Genomic DNA, 20499 nt, shown 5'->3' on the forward strand with positions numbered 1-20499 from the left:
AGCTGAGGACGCGGCGCGCCCGGTCATTCCATCAGGGGCCGAGGGGGACGCGCCTTCCGCGTGGCAGCGCCGCCCGCCCGCCCGCCCTCTTTGTTTCCCCGCGCCTCCCTCCTCCCAGCTGAGCGGCCGCTGGCGGGAAGCGGGGCCTGCGGAGGGGCCGTGGCGGCGCGGCCCGGACGCCCTGCCCGGCGGGGAGCGGCCGGGGACGTTCGGTCAAAGGAAGGATCCGGATGCTCGGAGAGTGTTTTTCGCCGGCGTCCGCTCCAGCGCGGCTTTATAAACAGTCTGCGCTCGCCCCCGCCCCTCCTGGCAGCCCCCGGGCGGCGCCTCTGGCCCGGAGCCCCGGCTGGCCCTCCGGGGACAGGGGCCCGGGGGGATGGATGGATGGAGACAGGGGAGGGGGCGGAGGGGGGTGGCGCGGGAGCCTCCATCCTCCTCGGGCTTCCCTCTGTTCCCAGCCCCACACAGCCCCCTGCACTCCAAGGCCCAGGATTCCTTCCCCTTTCTAATAAATTAAGGAATCTTCAGCGCCCGCTAGATCCTAGGACAAGGAGGCGCCAGCTTGGTGACATCGTGTCCTTGGTGAGGACCACAGTCCTTGGTTGAGGACCACAGCCCTCGGGCAGGTGACAAAGACCGGGTCCGGGTCTACTGCAGCGCCCTGGTCTCACATCTACAGAGTCCGGATGGCCACAGGGTAGAGCAGGGACATGTGTTCCGCCCCCTTTATGGGCAGCTTGCGGCTGGCATAGTGGTGCACGATTTCGGGGACGCTGCTGAAGGGTGGGCTGTTCTGGCCCAGCACGTACTTGTGTTCCTTGGTCCGGGACAGCTTCATGTGCATGAAGCCCTGGCTGCTCCTAGGGAGAGGAAGAGATCCTGGTGACCAGGGGTTCTTCCCAGTCCCCTGCTTCCACCCCCCCACCCCCTGCCCCAGCAAATATGGTTCCAAAGCCCGGTTCAAGTGGGAGGTGAAGGGGGATGGAATGGGGGGGGGGGGTGAGTAGGTAGCATGAGACACTGGCTTTGTGAGAATACTAGGTGTGCCAAGAATGTGTGTACGGTGGGAGGGTGTGTGCTGGGGAAAAGTGCAGTGACCAGCAGCACCCCCTAAGTTCTGTGATCTCAGTCCTTCAGCCTGTGGCCAAGGCCAGTTTAACCTTGTTTTAGAGACGGGCGCATGTGGGTCAGGCTAGCCTCAAATTTGCTACGTAGTCAAATCAAACCTCTGATCCTCTTGTTTCTACTTCTTGATCACAGGGGTGGGCCAGTTTATGGGGTGCTGAGGACTGAGCCCAACGGCTTTGTACATGCTAGGCAAGCACTCCACCAGCTGAACGACAGGTCCAGCCTTACCCTCACCACCTGTGAGGGGTTCCTGGGAACTCCCGCGGAGCCAGAGATGCTCCTGGCAGGAGGGAGACTATTCAGTTCTGACAATCAAGCTAATCTTTGTCGGAGCTCTCCGTTGCAAAGTCTGGGGGAGGGGCTACACTAATCTGGAAGCATCCCCCCCCATCTAAGAACTCTCAACTGCCTCCTGGAGACATCCCTTCACTCTCTTCCTACTTGGGGCTTGTGCTAAGCCCTCTGTTCATTCAGCCAGCCCTGTAGGCCTGGAGTGACATTATCTGGAGGGGCTGTTGTTACTCAGAGTGAGGCAGGACAGAAAGATCACAGTGGGGGTGGGGTGAGAGGGGAGGAGAGCCCCTCATCCTGGAGTCTGAAGCCCCATATGCCAGCAAAGCAGCAAGAATTCTTGCACAATTGACATCTGCCTGAAAGGCTGCTGACACAGACTTAATATTTCTTTCAAATATAGATGTTAAAGTCACAGTGAGCAGGTCTTAAGCCTGAATGTGTCTGCCCTTGTAAACCCTGTTTACATTTACAGCAAAGATATCCCACCTTCCTGTATTCCGGTGGGTTAAACTTTTACCTTAGTGATTGTAATCCTATCAGGAGCGCACCAGAGATAAGATAGTAACTTCAGACCCAACCCAAATCCCACAGATGACTATGGTAAAAACAAAAGTACTCACACTTGAGTACATCTTATTTTCTTCTGAGCATACCTTTTCCTCCTCATGCTTAACGATATACTAAAATAACTTCAATGAAAACCTCCAGCTTCACTTCATAAATTGGCTAGTCCTAAAATTCTTTTGGTATCAAAGTCACCAACCAGTCCTGGCTTGGCATGAGTTGAGATTCCTAGAACTCTTCAGGAATTCAAGCTGTTGAGGACGACAGTGGACCTCTTTCACCTGTATCCGAAAATGCTGGCAAGAAAACACCTCGCACCATCTCTCCCACCCTCCTGAACAACCCAGAAAATCAGCCTTAGCTGGCTCTCTGCATCCCAGACAGAGACCCACCGAGCAAAGCTCCGGCCAGCTCTCACATCCCCGGCGCCCCCCCCTCCCCCGTTAGAAACTATAGGGGTGAGGCACTCAACAGGAAGAACTGTCCAGATGCCACAGGCCTAGTCTGCCAAGCCCCGGGTCTGTAACTCACCCACAGGCACAGGCTAAGGGGTGTTTGGTAGAGCACTGAAGCCTAATTTGCCTACTCCTAGCCTGAGCCCAGAGGAGCAAGAAGAGAGCTTAGAGGCCTATGTGTGGGAAACAGGACCAGTGAGGAGGCTGTTGTGGGCTATTTATGCACTATGTGATTGATGCAACAAAAACCTGAATGGCCAATAGGTAGGCAGGAGAAATAGGCAGGACTTCCCTCCCGGAGAGAGAATGCTGGGAAGAAGAAGGTAGAGTTAGCCGTGGGAGAAGCAGGATGGGCACTACAGGTAACTGAGCCACATAAAAGAATGTAGATGAAAAGATATGGGTCAATTTAAGTCATAAGAACTAGAAAGCTAAGGCCCAGCTTTCATAATTAATAAGTCTCTGTGTCTTTTTTTTTGTGAGCTGGCAGCCCAAAGAAAAATCCATCTACAGGCTGCCTCCATCTGACAATCTTGTACCAGAGGTGGGGATGGCACATTCCATCATTTGTCCCATCTACCTGGGTACAAACAACAACAACAAACTTTGACTAGACCTATTACACTGGGAAAAAAGTGAGAAGAATGGGAAACTGAAGAGGAGGAATGGGTGGAGGGAAACTGGCCCCTAAGTCCATTCCTCTTAGGGTCTGTTCTGGTGGAAACTCCACCCCAGCCCCTGGCACCCATATACCCTGAAGTCTTTCTTTTCTTTTTTTTTTTTTTTGTTTTTCGAGACAGGGTTTCTCTGTGTAGCTTTGTGCCTTTCCTGGATCTTGCTCTGTAGACCAGGCTGGCCTTGAACTCACAGAGATCCGCCTGGCTCTGCCTCCCGAGTGCTGGGATTAAAAGGCGTGCGCCACCACCGCCCGGCCCCTGAAGTCTTTCTTAGGAATCTGCCCGAGTGTGGATCAGGATGTGGGGCCATCTGTCGGTCTGAGGTACTGTCTGGTGTACACAGTGACCACACAGGCCCTAGGGAAAGGAACCAAGGGTATGAAGCCAACAGAGAACTCTGGGCAATGGGGAGGTAAGGCAGGAAGCAGCAGCTTCCCTGTGCTGTAGGAAGCAGTGTGGGCCCTGTCTTCTCTCACCTCACAATTTGAAAGTGACCCCCTTTTCCACAGTCCGCTTGGGAGGACTACCTTGCTCAAAGTGCTCAGGGTGTTTTCTCAAGGAACAGACTCACTAGGAAGGGTACCGTGGCCTCTGTCTGCATTACCAACCTCTGGAGGAGGGGATCTGTGCTTTCCAACCTCCAGGGCCTAGTCCCAAGGATCCATTAAGACACAGCAAAGGTTCTTGCCGGACCCTCAGGGGGTTGGGTGGGACCAGCTGGGCCACAGGGCCCAGAGCTGGCAAGGCTTTTTGAGGAAGCTGTTTAATTACCAGTGAAAGCCCTTCCATTAGGGAAAGAAGAGAAACCATAATTGTATTTCAGAGAAGCCATTTATATGCAAACGAGACCCTGGCAGACAGCCACTGAGGCCAGATCAGCTGGAGCAGGAGCAGGCATCCAGACCTGCCTCTTTATTCCCTAGACTAAGACAGTCCCTCACCCCTCGTTGCCCAGTTCCACTCCAAAGACCCAAACCTTGGCGCGGCTCCCTTTGTGCCAGATAATACCAGATTTCTGGCATATGGCACATGGTGAGGGGTGGAACCCTGAAGTCAGACTGAGCTAGGTCCTGGTGTTTGTGTGTTTTGAAACAGTCTGTAGGCTGGCCTGGAAATCCTGGGTGTATGGAATCACTTAGGAACTGAGACTGGTTACTATCAACATGCCCAGCTTGGAGACTTAATTATTAGCTGGTGACCTTGAGCAAGTAACAAAGCTCCTTGAATCTATTTCATCTGTATAAAAAAGAGATTTATCAGCAGAGAGGTAGTTGATTTGGACATGGTATATATGCTAGGTAGCACGTGCTAAGAATTTCAATTATAATCCTAGTAACAATGTACCGCCTAAAGTTGTGTGAATCAAACTTGACAAATGAATTCTTCCAACATCCTCTTTTTGATTTTATAGCTCGCGGACTCCTAGAATACCAGAGCTGGAAGAAACCCGTGATATCAGCTCATTCTGCAAGGGGAGAACCCGAGGCCCCGAGAAGTTAAATGATTTGTCTATGGATACACAGCTAGCTTTAATCAAACCCTAGAATAAAATCAAGGCCACTTAACTCTCTTGGATACCTTTTCTGATCTCTCTGAGTGACCACGAATCTCTTAAACGTATGCAATTCTACACCCCTGGATTTGTTCAAGGTGTAGATACCCCAGTATCTACCGCACCAGGGAATGTGGTGTGAGGTATTGAAGATCCTCCTGCAGTGATGGAGGGAGGTAAATGGGATACCTCACCCCAGCTGGCCACCTCATGGAGATGACGGGCTATCCTGGGTAGAATTCCTGGTGGCCAAGAGGAGTGTTGGCCAATAGCAGTGCTCTCCAATAGTAACTGGAGAGCCTGGGAGTCTGAGTCTGGGCTGTGTGAAGCTGCCCCCAAGGAGCAAGATGACGGGGAAGGAGAGCCCTCTCAGCTACTTCTCCCTCTCCCCTCACACGGAGTTCCTCACTCAGTGGAATGGCCTTGCATCTACTGCTCTGCCCTCCTCCCAAGACCCAGCCCCCCCACCTCACCCTGCTGACTACCTCAGGTAAAGCCCCTCTATCTCCTTGCCAGTGCTTCTACATGTCAGGGTTCAACAATGATGGCAATAATCATTTATGAAGCACTTAGCGTGGTGCTTAAAAACATGCTAGGCGCTTAGACACTAAGTCAAGCGCTAGTACTTCATTTAATCCTTCCCAAAGAAATGGATCGTATTCGATCTTATCATAGAGAAACGGAGGCCCAGAGAGGTTGAACAGCTAGTGACAAAAGCCTTTTGAGCTGGACACTGCACTTCAAGTGCTTTTTTCCTTGAAGTACAGGGGCTGAGGAGTCTCTTGACATTTCAGGTTCCCTAGCGCCCGGGGTGGAGCCAGCAGATGTTCACAGGGCATGTGGTTCTTCCCGGCCTGGCTGGACGAGAAGAGACTACTAGAACCCTCTTCCGCCCATCAGGCTAATGGGCGGGCTCCTCTGCCCACGGCCGGCCGTCCCCACTCACTTGAGGGAGAGAGAGAAGTCGTTCTTGCTGGTCTCACTGTTGCGCACCAGGTAGCTGGCCTCTTTGCAGAGCCGGAGCAGGTTCTCGGCGTCTGTTCGGCTGATGGCTCCATGGTACCAGCTGAGGATGAGAGGGGGGGGGGCATCTCTGCTGGGTCCCTCGCCGCCGCCGCCGTCCAGACCCACCCGTTCTGGGTGTCCCCTGCAGGGAAGCCAGGCTGGGAGGGGAGGGACAGGGGGGAGGTCCCCAGTGGACACAGACACTCACACCTGGTTTTCCAGAGGCAATGCTGGATCTGTCCACTCCCCAAGGGGGCTGCTGGGTTCCACGCCTAGGGGCTTGGCTGACTTGGGGTTCCCAGCAGAAAGCCGGGGAGGGAGCCGCCCCTTCTCCTCCCGGCCGGGTGACAGGCAGCTCTTCTCCGATCCTTCAAACTGGGCTGTAAGGGACATACTGGTCATGGACTCCGAGGTCCCTAGAGGCAGAGCCCTCTCAAAGAGCCCGTTCCCCACCCTACCTCCAGGACCCCACAAGGGTCAAAGGCATATTCTGGGAGGGCATGCTCACTGCCCGGTCTGCCTGACTCCAGGGACAGAATCCTGGCCCACTACGGGGTGCGGGGGAGGAGGTAGTCCCTGAACCACACCAGGCCCCTTGGGGCTTCCCAGTCCACACTGGCAGGCGAAGGAGGACAAAACATGAGAAACCACTTAAGCTTTCTCCCTCAGCTGACTGCCTTCCCTTCCTCCATCCCCCCCTCAGGGTGGCTTCAGTGTTGATAATACTGTTTCTTTCTCCTCCTCAGAGTTCATTACCGTTCTCCAAATCGCCTTGCCAAGCCATTCTGTAAAAATGACGTATCGATCTGAGAACAATTATCTGATTCCCCTTGGTGCCATCCTGACAGGCTAATCCTGTCCAAAGCCGCCAGACTGCCGGCCCTCTCCACCCCGAGGTCGCTGCCCATTGTTTCCCCTCCCCCATCCACAGAAGCCCAGGGACTAGCGTCTCCAGGGCAGGGCAGCCTGAGAGCCGAGTCAGCACAAAGGGACCCCCAGTGGGTCACATGCCCACAGGTACACACACATGCACAGGTGACCCTCTCTCTACCCTGCATTTACAAAATATCTACAGATTCTCACGCACCGTGTACAACAGATGCTCATGCCTGTACACACACACCAACACCCACACGCATCCTTGGGAGTTCATTCTGGGCAAAGTCGGATGTAGAAATTGATGCCTCCTTTTTTCCCTCCAATGGAGGCTCTTTCTCCTTGTAGCTCTTGAATGAATGACTGCCTGAATTATTGTCCCTCAGTCACCAGATGCCAGCACTTCCCCATGCCTCACAGATGCCTGCCTTGGCGCCCAAAGCTCCATCCAAAGAGAGCGCCAATCTTAAAATAGCGGATTCTTCTTTTTAGGCATAGTTCCACGCTATAGCCCAGGCTGGTCTGGAACTATATAGCAGCTCAGCGTGGCCTCAAACTCAAGGTAGTCCTCCTGCCTCAGCCTCCCGAGTGCTGGGATTATAGCTGACGGCAGTGGATTTCCGTGGCACGGTGCAGAACCTCCTAGGAGAGGTTGCTTTGGTTAAAAGACCACGCATACAGCTCTGGGGAGAGAGGGATGTGCCTGTCTTCTTGCTCTCTCCCCAGGGCGAGGGGAGTTCTTCCAACCCACGCCCACAGGGCCTAATGGGTAAAGGACCTATCACCCTGGCCACAAGTCCCCAAAGGACCCACCGCTGCCATCCTCCAGGCTGGGCTCTGGGAGGGGTGAAGCTGGACCGGAGATGTCCCTGTCCCCGTCAGGCAGGGAGGGGCTGCTGTCCAGCTGTCCCACAGGCGGAGGCCAAGGTAGGTCTTTGATGACCTTTATGTCAACTGGAGCCAGCAGCAGGAGGGAGAAGAGAAAAGAGACAGTGGCAGAGACAGAGAGAGAGGCAGAGGTTGAAACACCAAAATGCAGAGGCAAGATACACAGCAGCCTAGGAAGGAGGAGGGGCAGAGGCAGAGGCAACACTGGAGGAGGAACAGGACTGCGAGGCCTGGCGGGGCCGGGACTAACGCCGCCCTTGCCTGGTAAGGGAAAGGTGGGAATCTTGAGTGGCAAACAGGAAGGCGCAGGATCTTGCTGGATCGGCCCTGATCTTTCACTCCTCACTAGCTTCCGGGGACCAAGAGGACCAGGAGAGTGGAAACATGGGAACAGGAGCTGCCCACACCTCCCAGGACCACACCCAGTTCCCTGACACCTCTTGTCTCCTTTTCTCTCCTAACCCCCACCCGGCCTTGGAAATGGGGCAAAGCCCCGGGGATATCTGGACTACTCAGGCTTGGGGCAGATGAATTATGCTGAGACCAAATTCTCCTCTTCCCAGTCCTGAGAGTGACATCACAGTGGCTGTAGGACCACTGACGAGGTTTCCTAATGATGAACATAGATTTTCCCATTAAGCAATCCAAACGGTATCGATTCTCCAAGGAGACCTCTGGAGATAAATGGCCCGTCCTTCATGGGTGTGTGCTTTACAGGAAGCAAAGCAGAAACTTGTGGTTTCCCAGTCTGGCTGCCAGGGTGGAGAGGGGAGGGGCAGAGCCAAGGGCTGGATCCAGGATGAGCTGCCTCTGTGTGAGAGGTGGTGTGTGTGTGTGTGTGTGTGTGTGTGTGTGTGTGTGTGTGTGTAGGGACACAGAAGCAGGAATGAAATCTAATGGCATCTAAGCCCTCAAGATTCAGGCCGTCTCCCAATTCCAGGCCCTTGATCCGCTCAACTCAGACTGCCAATATGTACGTTTCCATGGTGGACTTGGGCCTGGGACACAGTGGTATGTGGTTGGGACAGGAGAAACCTGATCTTCAGTTAGCAACCTCACAGCCTCCATCTGTAGCCCAGAAATGCCCATGGAGCCAAACCCCCCTGGTATGGCAGGGCCTGCCGCTGGAGACGCAGCCCCAGAATCCAGGTTACAGACACCTCTCTTTTCATCATCTGAAGTGTTAAATACCCTCTTTGTCAAATGTATTTAACATATGCCACAAGTTTCATAATTCTGTATTGAAATTTCTTTATTTTTATCCAGATCCCCAAAGGTAGTTACAGCTCAAGCCTCTCAGCCTTGAAGAGGTGAGATGTAGGAAACCTCCTTCCTACATCCTGTGCCCACGCCCTGCACACAACACCGTACCCACACTGCCCAAGTCCCAACCCCATGTACAGAACTCCATTATCCTGCTCTAGAGCTCCACTCCTAGACCTTGCCTGGTTCCTAGGGTCCACTCCTTCCATTCTCCTGAGCCCAGGAAGCGCTCAGAGGCCCCCGCAGGACTGCCCTCGCTGCCAAGACTCACCAGCAAAGGCTTTGGAAATCCGTTCCTTCTTCCACTCCCAGGGCTGGTCATACTCTTCTGGAGGCCTCTCATCATCCTCGGGCAGGCGGGATTCCCTGGGCCAGGGAGTCCCCTCACCTTCTGGGCTCACCCCCTCATCCTCAGGTTCATAGGGTGTGTCATAGAGAGGTAGGGGCTGGACTGAAGTCTCCTTCGTACCCCGGATCTCTGCCAGGGCAAAAAGGAGAGACGCGTGGTGAGTAAGCTCAATCCTGACCATCTCTGGTAGCATTTCTCCAGAGCCGATGCCCTGGCTCCGGGGCAACTCAGAAGTCACAAATCCTAGTCCCTCACGAGTGTTAGGAAGCCCACTGCGTTAACTTCGCTACGTGATATTCCTCGATCAACTTTATCAGTAATAAAGCTGACGTTCTAGTCTCTATTAGCCCTTTCCTTAATCTTACGTCTTCATTATTTCCTCTAAGGAGAGGAAGAAAGAAGTTTTAATTACTGGCTCCTTAGAACCCAAACAACTGGGCTGGACACGGTGGCACATGCCTGTGATCTAATCCTAGCACTTGGGAGGTAAGTACAGGAAGATTGCTATCAATCTGAGGCCAGCCTGGGCTACATGAGACGTTCCAGGCCAGCTTAGACTACATATTGACACCATGTCTCATAAAAACAACCAAAAACACAACAAATCATGAAGCAACAAGCTCAGTCCTTTCTGAAACAGTTTGCTAACCCAACTTTATGACAGGCAGTTTTTCTGGTCCATTCTGTATGGACGAGACCTCCTCAGACCTCCCGTTAAATGCCACATTAATCCTGCTTCTTCCTTTTGGCACAAGTCCAAACTCCTCACTTACCCTCTGCATTCTTCTTGGTCTCAGCCATCTCAGAGGCTAGCCAGCACTTCTCTTGGCCTGCTTGTCCTCTCTGTTCACCCCCACTCTGACCCTTTCCCTGGGTCATCTCTTGACCTGTTCCCCAAGGGCAGGTCTGGCTCAGTTTTTTCTTCTCCAACTGGGAAATACTCACACCACTCCATGACACCTAATGCATCTACATTTTCAACATCTGTCCGTGTTTCTCTTCGACAATGTCAGTTCAAACATCACACTTCCGAGGCTACTGACCCTGTGAGGGCTGTTTGACTTGATCTCTACCACAACCCTGGCCCTCCGGTCTCCAGTGCTTCACCGGGGCCTTTGCTTACTGGCCTCCTGTATGGCCTCAGGCGTCACACCTTACACCTTCTCTTCCAAAATGACTATCTTGAAGGCCCTGGCCACATTCCTGAGGACCCGGCACAAGCTTTCTCCCCATTTTCCAGGGACCACAGGACCAAGGCCTCAGGGAGCATCTCCCGGATCCTCACTACTTACCAGCCATCATCTTTTGGGCCTCATAAGGCTCCATGTAGCCATCATTTTCGGGGACCTTCTCTGGAGCTACTGAAGTTCCTCCCGAGCCTTCACCGGTCTCCTGAACATCAAAGGGGTCCGCGTAGTCTTCTAAGATTGCCAACTGTGGGGGTCGGCAGAGAGAATGAGGCTCAGACATGGGCAAGCCGCTCTGCTCCCCGGGTAGAGACGGGGCTTCTTTCTTTCCTGCTAATGTTCTGCCCCGGGGTCATGTCCTAGGCTAAACAGTCGGCAGGAAGCCACTCGGTCTTAGGAGTTTATCTTAGGGTCCAGGCTGGAGAGCAGCCTGCACACAGTGGCCCACCAGAGAGAACTCAAGAGCACTGCTTTCAACTGTGCCACAAGGGTTGGAAGAGCAGAGCAGCAAGGCCACAGAGGTCAGCACAGTGCAGCCTGCCACACTTCAGATGGTCAACAAAGAAACAGCCAGTGACCTCGAAAATAAAGCAGATGGTGATGCACACGCCCCTAATCCCAGCACTCAGAAGACAGAGGCAGGTGGGGCTCTGGGAGTTCCGGGCCACCCCGGTCTACACAGCGAATACCAAGCCAGCCAGAGTTACATGGTAAGACCCTGTCTCAAACAAAACACAAAAAGAAAAGAAAGCAGAGACATCGCTTCGTCACCATTCCGGTGTTTGATCCTTATCATGTCCCTGTCATGTGGGTATCATCCTGCTTAAATAGAAGAACCAAATTTGGAGCTCTTGTTATTTGTGCACAGGGCTATCTACCTGTAGCCAGTGGGCTTCTCAGCCTCCTGGGAGAGAAATGCCTTGGGGCGCCCTGGGACACTAATGAGCGCCCCTGAGGTCGCATAGGTCAGGACGCAGAAAGCCAGTCTTAACTTCCTGTTTCCCCAGCTGCCCATCTCTTTCTCATACAGTGGTTAGCCATCAACTCTCGCCCAGTGAAAGCAGATGAATTGAGGTGCTCAGGTCAGGGTAGGGCTGAGGACAACGGGGTTTTTCTCCAAACTGGGCAGGAGAAGGTAGGACTCACCAAGCCAGACCCTGGAGCACTACACCACTCACTGGGTCACAGGCGGAGTCCGAGGGAGCTCTGGGGCCTGTGCCACAGGGAGAGGCCAATCCTGCAATTCACCAAACTGAAGCCTAGACTTCAGATCTGAGCTGGATCAGAGCTGTGGGGAGCCAGCTGAGCCAGGCGACCACCCTGCCCTCGGTAAGAGGATCTGAGAACCGGGGCCTCTGGAAGGATGAGGTGGACAAAGAACCAACCCTACCTCATGCATCCCTTGGCTGTTCCTTTGACCCCATCTGGCCCATCTACAGGTTTCTGAGGGTGCCCCAATGGCTGCCTCCAGCTTATCCTCAGGTGTTTCCTACTACCTTGTTTCAGTCTGGCCCTCAGCTCCTTTACTTCCGTTCCTACCTGCCTGCTTGGAGGACGTCACACCACTCCATCAGTACTCCAGGCCATGGGCCAGCCTAGAACTCTCATTTTTGTGTCTCTAGCTCCAATAAGCAACCATCAGGGGTACTAGAAAAAAATCTTTCTATTGTATCACCACCCTTACCCGATCCCTTCACCTCAGGCTCTCCTTTCTCCAGGAAACAGAGAAATCCATCACACCATCCCCAGTTTTTTTCTCCCCGGTCAGCGGCACCTACAGCATCACCCACTGCCCACTGCTGGCAACTCTGCCAGTCAGCACACAGCATCAACTCCTGTGTGACAGACAGCAGGCTCAACAAGCATCTGAGTCACCTGACACATTATCCCCAAACCTTACAATACACAGATCGCCAGTGTTTTGCAGAAAGAGTTTAACGTTAAAGAACATTAAGATTCTCCTTTTCTCTTTGGACCACGGCTCTGAAAGCTTATGGTCATTTTATTCAACGGTTTCCGCTCTGTCTGGACCACTTTCCTGTGCTGGCCAATCCTTACGCATTTTTCTTCCCTCAGAAGACCCTCCCATGCTTCTCCGGGCCTGTGAGGTGCCTCTGTCCCAGGCTTTGATCGCTTTATGCGGCAAATGCTTGTTTTCCTGGGTGTCTTTTAGGCAGACTGTGCACTTCTTCCAGGGGGCAGGGCCCACATTGACAGCTAAACACCCAGGAACCGAAAGCTCTCAGTAATTACGTTAAATCCATTTCACGATGAGAGGACTGGGCAGAATCACTCTTCCTCGACTGACTTAGAAGAGAGAGAAAAACCTAGGCAGAGTAGGGTCGTAGAGGAGGACCAAGTCTCTCCAAACAGGATTGGGTTCTCACCAGCTTCTCAGGGGGGTCAAGCCCTCAACACCCTTCCAGGCCTTCCCTCTGCAAGCCTGGTTAGCGTTGCACACAGCTGCTTCTCCCTGGAGTCCTGACCCCTCCCAGGCTGGTGTGGGCCTCCCCAGCGCCAGCTGACAGTGCCCGTGGGCAACCAGGTGGCGGCGGCGGCGGCGGCTTTACAGGCAGCTCAATGGCTCCTCTGTTCCACTCCTGGCTCCACACCCTGCTCCGGGAAGCCCCAGACCCCCCGCCCTGGGCTGGGGCATCCAGAGGGCTACCTACCCACAAGGCGGCCCAGAGCAGGAGTGACAGCAGGGTTAGCAGCTGGGAAGGCTGGCAGGACTGGTACCCACTCTGGGCACAGACAACGCCAGCCAGAGCCCAGGCCTGCTTGCCCAGGGCTTCTGTGTCTACAGGGGGATAAACTGCTTACAGAAAAACTGTCCCTGTGGACTAAGCTTGGCCTACTATGATTTGTTGTTTGTGGCCTTGACCCCTCTCTGATAGGCCCACTGCTCTGCCCAGTACCCATCACAGGCCCCACCCAGCACACAACAGATACTGAATTCCTATTCGCTAGAGCTCCTCCACAGGCTTCTATCCTGGAGGTGACACCAACGTGCCCCACCCCTGCCCCCACCGCTCTGATCTTGGAGTGGCCAGAGTGGCAGTGGGAGGGTCAGGCTCACGGGAGAGTCCACTTCTGAACAGGGATCAAAGCCCCTGGCTCAAGGGCAGATGGGAGGAACCGCCAGCGAGGGCACTGGGAAGACACCGGACACGAAGGTGACGCTGAAGCATCTATGGCCTCTGTTCTAGCCAGCGTGCCACTAAAATGCTGAAGTATCTCCCAGCAAGGAGGTAGAGCAGGCCCATGTCCCTCCCTGCCGTCTCTTCTGCCATCCGGAAGACTGTCTCTAGGACCCTGCCAGCCACCCATCTGTTCAGCTGGGCAGTGGCCCTCCTGGAGCCGCTGGCAGCCTCCTCATCTCCTTCCCGCCCGCATGGTAGCTAACAGGCCTGCCATCTGCTTCCCTCTTCCACGCTGCAGGCGGCCCAAGCAACATGTTCCTGACCGACCATGGGTTCCGGGGCTTGCAGAACAGGCACTCAGGGGACTTCAGAGTTCCCAAACTCACTCACCGCATATTTCCTCCACTGCTTCAAGTTTACAGTTAGTGCCTTTTCACAGGCGTTTCCAATTCCCCACCCCCAGTTTTTAGGTTTATATTTTAGTTTAGGGTTGGGGACATATCTCAATGACAAAAGCATTTGTCTAGCATTGCAAGACCACCAACATCAACATCATCATTACCACCACCACCACCACCACCGGAGGAAAAAAACATCACTTGCCCATCGACAGTCTGATTTTGTTTAATTTAGTATTTACGTCACTGAAAACCTCCGAACTAATCGGCGTGGTCAGCAGTACAGCACTTACTTTCCCGAGGTCAAACATCTGTCCCTGCTGCTCCTTCTCACTGAAACACCTTCTCCTGGTGTCTACGCCTGGGAAATGCCAACACCAAACATATGGGCTATGTCCCCTTTTCTAATTATAAAAGCAATGCCACACTTACAAAACACTCAACCACCACAGACATGCGGCTGCCGCCACCAACCCTCGTAAGGCCTTGGGGTAAACCATGTCTGTGCTCACTTCAAGACCGTCCCACCAGGGCTAGGCCCTCGTACTCGGGAAACAGTGTATTCAGCACTGAACTACATCATCTCTTCTCTAAGAGTCCCTCGTTGCTAGTTAGCCAATGCTGCACGCATACTGCCTCTCTCCTGGGCACTGGTGGCAGGCGCCAGGTGTGGGGCTCAGTCCCGAGTCCTACTGTGTTGGAGACTTCATGACTCCTTCTTGCTAGCTGAGAAGCCCTGCAAGTGCGACTCCACATCCCTGTGCTTCTGTTTCCCCATGTTCAACCCAGGGACAGGGTCTTCATTACAGGGTCGCTGTAAACGCTGACTGGTCCAATACACATTAGCTGCTGGAAAATGGCACCAGGCACAGGACACATGCTCAGGAAATGCCAGCCGCTGCATCACTAAGGTCAAAGAGATCAAATTGTGGGGTCCTCCAGGAGCTCATACTGATAGACACCTCTAGGAAGGTGAAGCACCTGGAGGGGGTTCTGAAGTTACCCACAAGCCCATGGCACGCAGGAGCTGGGTCCCATCTTTGCTCTTACATAACATCATGTTGGTTCTGGGATGAAGACAAGTAGAATGCGCAGGACTCTAAGCACTCGGCCCCAGCCAGGACTCGCTTAGCTCAGGCAGCTTTCTTTTCCCATCCACCAGCACCAGGGGCTCAGCTGTCGCCAGCTCTCAGAAGGCAGAGCGCAAGAAGGGCTGCAATGGTGACCGAGTCACTCAGTGGCCAAGCCAGGGCAGATGTCTCCTAGACATTTGGTTCCAGACTGTGGGACTGCGGTGTGAGGGGGCGGCACTCAGAAAACAGGCCAATCCCACAGTCCATCAGCAGTCCTACTCTTCAGCCATCCTTGAAGTGCCAGTGATAACAAAGACAACCAGCCCAGGGTGGGTGTAACTGGGCCACAGAAGTCCCTCCCCTGGACTCCTCCCTCTGCCACGACTTTTCCCCTTTGTCTCCAACACAGAATAAGCACAAGATAAGCAGACTTCCACACTCTGTGAAGGCATGGGAAGGTGAGCTTAAGGGAAAAAAAAAGAGGAAGAGAAAAACCTCAAAAGAAAAAAAAATACAAGGAACAGGTGTCCCTCCCAGCACCCAGGCCAGTGTCACAGAAGGACACACTACACATGTGAGCACTGGCTATGAGTCCCACACTACATGGGGACAGGAAGTCCTTGATCCAATACAGATATCTCCTGCCTCACTTGACTGTTCCTGCTTGCCCACTCCCTTCTAAAAGGGGCCTTGATGACCCAAGCCTGTGCCGTACATCTGCGACACACATTTGTTATTAAAAGTTCTCAATACTGGGACTAGTAAGCTGGCCCGGGGGTAAAGGTCCTCGCCGCCAAGTCTACCTCAGTTTGATTCCTGCGACCCCTATGGTGGAAGGAGACAATGGATTCTGAGATTCCTCTGACCTTCCCATGGGCGTCTGTGTGTGAGCACACACACAATGTACATAAATGTTTAAATTTTTTAAAAGGTTCTCAGTATAGGGCTAGAGATACAGTGCAGTAGTTAAGGACACACACTCCTCTTGAAAAGGACCTGAGTTTGGTCCCAGCACCCACATCTGGTCGCTCACAACCTCCTGGTAGCTACAGCTCCCAGAGATCTGATGCCCTCTTCTGGTCTCTATGGGCACTGCATTCACATACACAGAGCCATACACAGATACATATAAACATAGATGGCTAATTTTTTAAATTGTTAATGAAATCTTTTTTAAAGTTTTCAATACCACTCTTACAGGCTATAAACTCCTGTAAAAATCTGAGAGCTATGAGTCTTTCCCCATAAAAATGAGAAATATCTACACACAGTTGCTGGGTACTCACCAGCCCTAGGGGATCACCCCCGAGCTACGAATAAGAGATGTGGTTTCAATACAGGGCGCCTGTTTTATTATCCATGTCCGGTCTCACTTTCTATCGGCATCACAGAAGACACACTGCAGATGTGATAGGCAAGTCAGCCTTCATTTAATCACAGCCTCATTCCCTTCCCCTAATTAGATCACGTTTTTTCCTGCTGAAGCTTGGAGGGCAGTGAACGAACGGAGAGGAGGCCCAACACATGCTGGCCCTTCCGCCGGAGCCAAGCCTGGAGGTGGGCTGAGGGCGCAGCACCAGAGGGAGTTCTTTCGGGGGCCATCTGGCCAGACCCTAGCTGCCGGTGGCAGGGCGCCGATCTTGCTGTTCCCACACCTGCCCTGCCAGGCCTGGCCAGATGGTCAGCGGTGTGTCTCTGCCAATTATACCAGTGGGGTTCAGGAGGGGCTGGCAGCCAGAGAGCCCTGCATAGGAAGAAGGCTAATGAACCCTCCGGGATGTCAGGGCCCTGTCCAGATCCCCATTCCCTCCCGCTTCCCCACCCTGTGGGCTCCTTGGCTTCTCCAGCCTAGCGTGGAAGCACTTCTAACCATTTCATCCAGCCTCGGGATGCAGCCCCTCTTGGAGCGTCCTGGCACCGCTTTCTGCCAGCCAAGGAGCTCTGCAGAGCTCCGAGGAGGAAGGACGCAGCCACACAGCATAGAAACAGCAGCTCAGTGGGAGTGGAGGTCCAGAGGTGCCAGTGTACACGTGTCACTCTGTAGGCCCTGGGGGTGTCTGGACACTTGGTTTAGGGTAAGAGCTCAGGCACCTTGTTGGACCTAGCTTTTCCCAGGGGAAGACTCTGGGATCTCCCAAAGTCTTTTCCTAGATGGTGGGGGAGTTGATTGATCTCTGAATAATAAGAAGCCCTTGGTCAGCCCCTGGGACAGCTCAGATGGCACATCCTGGATCCTTTCATCACACCCACCAAAGAAAGCACAGATTGTGTGGCTCCTGGGAAAGCCTGTTGGATTTCATTCCTGTCTCTGTGGCTGGCTGACAAGAGAATCAGACACCTCTTGTGCACCCCCTCCCCCAGGTCTGAACAACCCACAGATCAGAGGCTGACCCAACCGAAGCACGGACGGGCTTGGCAAGAAGGCCCTAAGGGTGTGTGTGTGTGTGTGTGTGTGTGTGTGTGTGTGTGTGTGTGTGTGTCTACAGCTCCTTCCTTGGAGGCTTCTGGGAGAAAAGTGGAAGAGCTGTGTCTTGGAAGTCCCTGAGAATGGACAGACACCATTTCAGGACACTGTGCCAGAGAGTGCAGAGACAGAGACACGAAGGAAAAACAGACATTTTCCTGGAGGAACCCACAGCCTGGTGGGCAGCCTGTTAGGCCCTTCTAAGCCACTAAAGGAAGGAAAATAGCCAAGGACAGCTTAGGCCATGGGCCAACAGCCAGTGACCAGAGAGGAGGAGACTAACTGGTCAGTGGGAGGACAAGGCCTAACTATTCCCTTCTGCTTCATTGCCATCCACCAGCACACCATACAACAGCAAGGGCCTAAGGAAGGAGACCGTACAGCCTGGGAGAAGCACCCTTGGGCCTCCCTTTAAAGCTTAAGGATGCTGGGCCAGGATGGGTAGCCATGCTCCATGGAAAGAACTATGGGGCGAATGATTCACCCATCTGGGGTTCTTGTTCCGACCTTGACACCTCTCTCTTATCCAGGAAGCCTCGCCCGACGGTACTCTCTCGGGTGAAAACCTCGGCTCTGAAACCTGAGGATTCGGACATGAACTGCTCTCTCATCAGATAAAAATCTTCTCCACGGAGGAGGAGAGGCCAGCTCTGAGACACGTGGAGGACAGCAGGCTGGGGGTGGCTCACGGAGTTACCATCTTCCAATTTAGGGATGGGGGAGACTAAGGACGGCTTTCAGCCGGCTGTCTTCCAGGACAGGATAAAACTGGAATTAAGAAGGAAAGCAGGTGTCCTGGGGGTGGGGTGGGGTGGGGGGAGACTGTTGGGAGTTTTCCTCTTTTCCCCAGCGTCTGCAGATCCAAGAAAAGCTCCAACCTCTCTCAGGATGGACCGAGGAAGAGGGAGGCCAAGAGGAGATGGTGAATGGACCTGGCTGCTCAGCCCTAAGTTGGCAACAGGTCCTGACCACCAAGTGTCCTCCTCATATTGGGGGAACACTGGAAGGAGCGCGCTCTGTACCCCAGTGGTGAGTTTCTTCAGCAAGAGCTGCACAATGCCCATCTTGACGTCCGTCGTCCTACAGCTCACCCCCTCTAATCTCACTGGGGAAGGCAAAGGCCAGCGCTTGCTGTGTTCACATACGAAATCTCACTTTTCAGTTCCTTTCTGGGGCTTCAGACTGCAAGGATGCCTGGACTCCAGGACAGGGTGGGAGGAAGGAGAAAAGGGAAGGGGGGGGGGAGAAGCTTTGTGCGGGTTCTGCCTTAGGGGAAAGAGTCAGAGATCAAAGGGCAGAGAAGCCGCTGCTCTGCAGAGGGCACAAAGGCCATAAACCAGCAAGGGGGTTGGGGGTGCTTCTCAATGTCCGTTAGAAAGAAAAAGGCTCCAGGATCAGGGTGGAGGTTGCAAAGCTCGGAGGACCCATGAGGGAGCAGGTCACCACCAGTCCTGGGGCCCTAACAGGAAAGAGGGCAGTTTGGGGCTCAGATTAGTCGGTGGAGAATCTAACAAAGGGGTTAAAACCTGAGCCCCCCGTGTCAACCAGAAATACTGACAGCCACAGGCTGAGCCCCAGCCAAGCTACCTTTGTCCCTCTCCAAATCTCCAGACCTCAGACCACCACCCCTCCTGGCCACCCACGCCCGGCGCGGCACTCACCCGGTCGCTGCTGGCATGGGGTCCGGAGATCCGCTCCTCCGGAGGGGGAGCTGGGGGGCCGGGGGTCTCGACCCGAATGAGGCGGTGCGGGGGTGAGCCGTGGCGCGGGGGCGGAGTGGGGCCAGGGGCGGCGGGGGTGGAAAGGGCGGCGGACACGGAGGAGCCCCCGGAGTAGGGGTCTTCGAAGTCGCGGTCACGCTGCAGCCGGTAGGCGGCCAGGATGTCCGGGGGCGGCGCAGGGGGCGCGGCCGGGCAGGGCGCTGGGGGGCGGTAGTCCGGCTCTGGGGGGGCGGGCTTGGCGCCCCCGCCGCCGCCGCCCCCGCGAAAGCCAAGGTGCTCCCGCAGCCACTTTGCGACTCCACCGCTGCCGCCGCCCCCTCCCGGGCCAGCCCCCGCACCCCCAGCCCCGCGGCGAGATCCCCCGGGGCCGCCCCCCGCGCTGCCCTGCGCCCGCGGCCCCGGGCCGGAGCCCGGAGGAGGAGCTCCGCTCAGTAGCATGGGGTCCTCCCAACTGAGCGAGCCGACCGCGGGGCGGCGGGGGCGGGGCGAGAGGGGGCGGAGCTGCGCCGGCGGGAGGGGCGGGGCTCGCAGCGACCAGAGGGGCGGGGCCCGCTGCCTAACGGGGACCCGAGGACTGGAGAGAGAAGTGGATGGGAGACGGCGGGGTGCGGGGTGCGATTGCCGCGGCGAGGGAGACTCCTCCACGTGTCGCTGCGCGTGCTCCTGTTGGGGGGGGGGGCTCCCTCGTCCCATCTGCTCTTCTTCTCCAGCTCCCACTTGGCGTCAGACGCGGAAAGACGAGCCCCCCAGGCACATCCCACCCATCTCATTCCTTCCCCCCAAGCCCAGAGACTCGGAAACAACACTCTCGACGAAGAGTCTAGGAAGAAACTGTTCTTTAGATGTACCTATTACTGTCCTCGCCTTGGGAGTCTCGCCTACCTCCTCCTATCCCTCAGCTCATACCCAAATCTAGGTTGCTTTTCTACCCAGGCAAACTTCTCACATCGCATGTAACCCATTCCCCGGAGACACCCATTGCTCTGGTTTCCACATACACCCACCCGCTTCACACTAACAGCCCGCGCACAAACAATTCCCATCCACGGTCGCACCTGCCCCCAGCAGGCCCATACAGCCCTGAAGGTTGCACAGGATTTCTTGTGGAAATCCCTCAAGCTACGCCCCGGGTTTGTCAATCAGGTGACTGACAGAATAGAAACAGACAAGTTAATAAATCAAGTTGAGAAACAGTTGCAATGTTGTCTGTCGGCAGCCCCTTACCTCTCAGGGCCCCAACGCTGCTCTGATGGCCAGGTGCTTGGCGTTTTGTCTTAGAAACAAAGTGAAGATTTGTAGCCCCAAAGCTAAGGCCAACAGGTACCCGCACAACACACCGTGGAAAACTATCTGCTTTATCTCACCGTGGTACTGGCTCTGCACACTGCTTCTGTGCCTCGCCACTCTCTTAGAGTTGCTTATAGTTGTTTCTGAGACAGGGCCTCATACTGTAGCTGGCCAG

At 54.6% G+C, this 20499-nt stretch overlaps 1 protein-coding gene across 5 annotated transcripts; it reads right to left on the bottom strand.

The window, feature by feature from the left end:
* Positions 1–241: 241 nt before the first annotated feature.
* Shf (Src homology 2 domain containing F) lies at positions 242–19509 on the bottom strand. Of its 5 annotated transcripts, none has more exons than XM_042277064.2 (7): positions 18978–19509; positions 10344–10485; positions 8974–9180; positions 7365–7505; positions 5884–6055; positions 5617–5736; positions 242–860 (listed from the first exon to the last, which is right to left on the bottom strand). In XM_042277064.2, exons 1-7 carry the CDS (start codon positions 19473–19475, stop codon positions 674–676), a joined length of 1467 nt encoding a protein of 488 aa, XP_042132998.2. In that variant the 5' UTR covers positions 19476–19509; the 3' UTR covers positions 242–673. The 5 variants fall into 5 exon arrangements, with proteins under 5 accessions (XP_042132998.2, XP_076426622.1, XP_076426621.1 ...); XM_076570507.1 differs by lacking the exon at positions 18978–19509 and adding an exon at positions 12911–13011; XM_076570505.1 differs by lacking the exon at positions 242–860 and adding an exon at positions 5283–5528.
* Between the last annotated feature and the right edge of the window lie 990 nt (positions 19510–20499).

Source organism: Peromyscus maniculatus, chromosome 4 (genome assembly GCF_049852395.1).
Source record: "Peromyscus maniculatus bairdii isolate BWxNUB_F1_BW_parent chromosome 4, HU_Pman_BW_mat_3.1, whole genome shotgun sequence".
Taxonomy (NCBI): Eukaryota; Metazoa; Chordata; class Mammalia; order Rodentia; family Cricetidae; genus Peromyscus; species Peromyscus maniculatus.